At 37.2% G+C, this 5,000-nt stretch overlaps 1 protein-coding gene across 1 annotated transcript in view; it reads right to left on the reverse strand.

Annotated features, from left to right (window-relative positions):
• tekt4 (tektin 4) overlaps window positions 1-5,000 on the reverse strand; it is a 12,679-nt gene that overhangs the window by 1,813 nt on the left and 5,866 nt on the right. Inside the window, exons 3-7 of the mRNA XM_072916412.1 lie at window positions 4,913-4,983; window positions 4,564-4,707; window positions 4,406-4,492; window positions 4,197-4,332; window positions 1,383-1,537 (exon numbers count right to left, since the gene is read on the reverse strand). Of these exons, the coding sequence (XP_072772513.1) occupies window positions 1,383-1,537; window positions 4,197-4,332; window positions 4,406-4,492; window positions 4,564-4,707; window positions 4,913-4,983 (593 nt within the window). The remainder of the gene's footprint in view (window positions 1-1,382; window positions 1,538-4,196; window positions 4,333-4,405; window positions 4,493-4,563; window positions 4,708-4,912; window positions 4,984-5,000) is intronic.

A 5,000-nucleotide genomic window follows, 5' to 3' on the forward strand; every position in this document is an offset into this window, starting at 1 on the left:
GTAAAGTGTATACAAAGGAGTACGGAAGCTGGACAAATAAGATGGCAAAAACCAACCAATTTCATGTGGTATTGGACAGAAAGGAGGACTTTTTTTCTCCTCCATTCAAAAATGCGGACATTATAAGCACCACTGTCTGATTCCTATCAATGCAAGTCATCAGAATCAGGTAATACACCAACTTTTATTCTTGTCTTCATGAAAGAAAGGAATCTATATGAGTTAAACATGCTTGTATTATCTTTAAACACCTTTAACTTGTTAACAGTGTTAACTATATGAGTTAAACATGCTTGTATTATCTTTAAACACCTTTAACTTGTTAACAGTGTTAACTATGTGTTAAACATGCTTGTATTATCTTTAAACACCTTTAAGTTAACAATATTAACTATATGTACTAAACATTCTTGTATTATCATTAAACACCTTTAATTTTTTAACAATATTAACTATATATGTGTTAAACATGCTTGTATTATCATTAAACACCTTTAACCTGTTAACAATATTAACTATGTGTTAAACATGCTTGCATTATCTTTAAACACCTTTAACTTGTTAACAATATTAACTATATGTATTAAACATACTTGTATTATCATTAAACACCTTTAATTTTTTAACAATATTAACTATATGTGTTAAATATGCTTGCATTATCTTTAAACACCTTTAACTTGTTAACAATATTAACTATATGTATTAAACATACTTGTATTATCATTAAACACCTTTAATTTTTTTAACAATATTAACTATATGTGTTAAACATGCTTGCATTATCCTTAAACACCTTTAACTTGTTAACAAAAACATATATTTCATAAATAAGTAAATATAAATTATGTATATGAATGAGGTAGATCCCCACGACTTGATCAATTGAAAAGTAGCTCGCCTGCAGAAAAAGTGTGAGCACCTCTGCTGTAGCTGATTCACTCCAGATGCAGTCAGTAGCCATTTGTTCAACTTCTTTAGTTATACTAGAGGTGTTCCTCAGGGTTCAATCTTAGGTCCTCTCTTTGTCATCATTGGTTCAAAAAACTTGTAAGAGAGTCACATTTGCACAGCGGATTCTTAAAGAAACTAGAATGCCGTCATAGAGATGATCTTTGACTATAGCTTTTTTTTGCAGAAGTTCCTTAAAATCCTCCTGTATCTCTGACAAAGTAAATAGACCAAAATCAAATGTGCACTGTGGAGGACGTTAGTTGTCTGGAATATATACAAAATAGGACTAATAGCGAAAGTCCTTAGCTTTTTGGAAATGTTGCCTCCAAAACAATTGTGTTGAATATCCCTTGTGTGTGTGTGTGTGTGTGTGTGTGTGTGTGTGTGTGTGTGTGTGTGTGTGTGTGTGTGTGTGTGTGTGTGTGTACCTCATCTGGGGTTCATCCCTGCAGAGCTCCATGTTGGGTCTGAGAGAGCGACGGTACAGCCTGGACTCAGTCACTCTCTGAGGGGCGTCTTTGTCCTGGATGGCCTTCTGCAGAGCCTCGATGTTCCTCTCCTGGGCTCCAATCTGCTCCAAAGTCTGCACACACACACACACACACACACACACACACATTCTTGCATTTGTTACCTTCTTGAGAATTCCGAAAAATGTGGGTGTATAGGACTCTTTAGGACCACCCTTTCTAGATATACAAAGATTTGTATTCACAACATTAATAATATATACATACTATGCAAATATAAAAAAGGTAAGCGTTTAGTATATTTTTTTTGTTTTGAATTTTTTGTTTGTAATTGGTTTTTAATCTTCATTATTTACTTCAGGTTATTACTGTATGTCTCTCTATATATATATATACATATATTTTTTTATTTTTTTATTTTTAAAATTAATTTTGGCCAATTGGGGGCGCATTTCAATTTCTTACACACACTTGTTATTACATATGTTGGCCAAAGAGGGAGCACTTTAAATTTTTTACACACACTTGTGATTTCATATGTTGACCAGAGGGGAAGCACTTTTAAAACCGACACACATCCAATTTGAAAAATCCCTCCTTTTACACACACACGCACGCACGCACGCACGCACGCACGCACGCACGCACGCACGCACGCACACATTCTTGCATTTGTTACCTTCTTGAGAATTCCGAAAAATGTGGGTGTATAGGACTCTTTAGGACCACCCTTTCTAGATACATAAAGATTTGTATTTACACATTAATAATATATACATACTATGCAAATATAAAAAAGGTAAGCGTTTAGTAAATTTTTTTTGTTTTTAATTTTTTGTTTGTAATTGGTTTTTAATCTATATTATTTACTTCAGGTTATTACAGTATGTCTCTATATACACACATATATACATATAGATATATATATTTTTTAAATTAATTTTGGCCAATTGGGGGCGCATTTCAATTTCTTACACACACTTGTTATTACATATGTTGGCCAGAGGGAGAGCACTTAAATTTTTTTACACACACTTGTGATTTCATATGTTGACCAGAGGGGGAGCACTTTTAAAACCGACACACATCCAATTTGAAAAATCCCTTCTTTTATACAACACACACACACACACACACACACACACACACACACACACACACACACACACACACACACACACACACACACACTCTTGTATGTGTTACCTTCTTGAGACCTCCGAAAAAATGCCTACCTCTTCGGGACCACCCTTTCTAGATATATAAAGATTTGTGTTTACATCAATACATACTATGCCAGTATAGAATAAGCTTGTTGTCAAAATGAGTTAGAATTTCACAAGAAAAAGGTCACAATTTCACAGGACAAACTGAGTTTTGGCAGTATTATAATAAAAGTCGTAATTTTACTCAATGCAAGTCAAAACTTTACAAGAAAAACTGAACATTTGTGCAGTATTATGACAAAAGTTGGAATTTTACTCAATAACAGTCGCAATTTTACAAGAAAAGCTTAAAATTTTGGCAATTTTATGAAAAGAGTCGTAATTTTACTCGACAAAAATCGAAATTTTATAAGAAAACTTTCAAATTTTGGCAATATAATAATATTAATCGGAATTTTTACTTGGCTAAATTATGACAAAAGTCATAATTTTACTCCAAAAATGTCACTGTTTTACAAGAACAACAAAAAGATTGGCAATACTGTGATAAAAGTCTGAATTTTAGATGACAAATGTCACCATTTTGCATTAAAAAGCAATAATTTTACATAAAAAGTAAAAAATATTCGAGAAAATATTGCTATATTACAGAAACAGAAAGAATTAGAAATTGTTCCCAATTTTATAAGGAAGAAATCGACACATTGTGAGAAAAAAACTGCTTTTAGTAAAAAAAAAAAAATATATATATCCATCCATCCATCCATCCATTTTCTACCGCTTATTCCCTTTTGGGGTCACGGGGGGCGCTGGAGCCTATCTCAGCTACAATCGGGCGGAAGGCGGGGTACACCCTGGACAAGTCACCATCTCATCGCAGGGCCAACACAGATAGACAGACAACATTCACACTCACATCCACACACTAGGGCCAATTTAGTGTTGCCAATCAACTTATCCCCAGGTGCATGTCTTTGGAGGTGGGAGGAAGCCGGAGTACCCGGAGGGAACCCACGCAGTCACGGGGAGAACATGCAAACTCCACACAGAAAGATCCCGAGCCCGGGATTGAACCCAAGACTACTCAGGACCTTCGTATTGTGAGGCAGATGCACTAACCCCTCTGCCACCGTGAAAAATATATATGTACCGGTATGTATATTTTTGTAATTGGTTTTTAATCTTCATTATTTACTTCAAGTTATTACAGTATGTCTCTATATACAAATTTATTTATTTTTGTACATACATTTTGGCCAAAGGGGGCGCATTTCAATTTCTTACACACACTTGTTATCTCATATGTTGACCAGAGGGGGAGCACTTTTAAAACCGACACACAGTCAATTTGAAAAATCCCTCCTTTTTGGGACCACCCTAATTTGGATAGAGTTCACCACCAGGGGAGCAAATGAGACATTCTCTATTAGATGCAATGGTTTTCCGTATTGGGACCATGATTTTTGGTCCAAACTTGTTCACCGGTCCTCATATGGAAGGTACTTTTCCTTGATGTCGTCTCAAGAAGGGTAGAAATACAAACACACACACGCACACGCACAAAATGCATAATCCAAATTGTGTTACGGTGTGTATACCCGGCTACCTGCTTCAGGTGCATTTCCAGCTGTATCTTGGCCTCCATCTGCTCCGCACAGCGTTGCAGGAAGGCTTGGTCCACATTGAAGCACTGGACCCTCAGGTCCTTAGTGGTGTCCAGGAGCACCTGCTCCGAGAGCTCTCTGACAGGCACGCAAAACAAACATTCAGTACTTGGGAGCTCTAAACAGGCTGATCCAAAAACAGCGCTCTCACTTGAGGTCGTGTGAGGATTTTTCCTCCCTGCGGGCCTTGTTGATGTTGGTGTGTGTGAACTTGATCCAGGAGGGGACGTTACACACCCTGCAAGACCACTTGGATGGTCACCAACGGCTCCGACTGACATCCAGGAACTACAATAGTATGTTACTCACTGATGCAGCATGGAGGCGGAGACCACGTGATGCTGCGTGTCCGTGCTTTTGTTGGAGAACCGTCCACACTGGGTGTCTAGGGCGTAGGCCTCGTATTTATCTGACCAATCAAACTCCAGCGTCTTCTTGGTCTCTCTGTCCAAACTGACACAAGCAGAGGTCTAATTCTGCCTAGCAACACGTGTGCATAAATTTGATTTCAAGTTTGACGATAGATGTCACATGCATGTTGAACATTACTGTTGGAGAGGAACACGGTACATAAAAACACATCCCCAGTATGAACCCTACCTCAGTGGTTGATTCCCTACCAATTGGTTCATATAAGGAAACAAGAAGTGGAACTCACTTGATCTGAGTGGAAACCTGGTCTATGGTTCTCCTCAGGAGAGCCTGGATACTCTTGATCAATTCCACTTCCTACTCAAAACACACAA

Source organism: Nerophis lumbriciformis, linkage group LG27, assembly GCF_033978685.3.
Source record: "Nerophis lumbriciformis linkage group LG27, RoL_Nlum_v2.1, whole genome shotgun sequence".
Classification (NCBI taxonomy): domain Eukaryota; kingdom Metazoa; phylum Chordata; class Actinopteri; order Syngnathiformes; family Syngnathidae; genus Nerophis; species Nerophis lumbriciformis.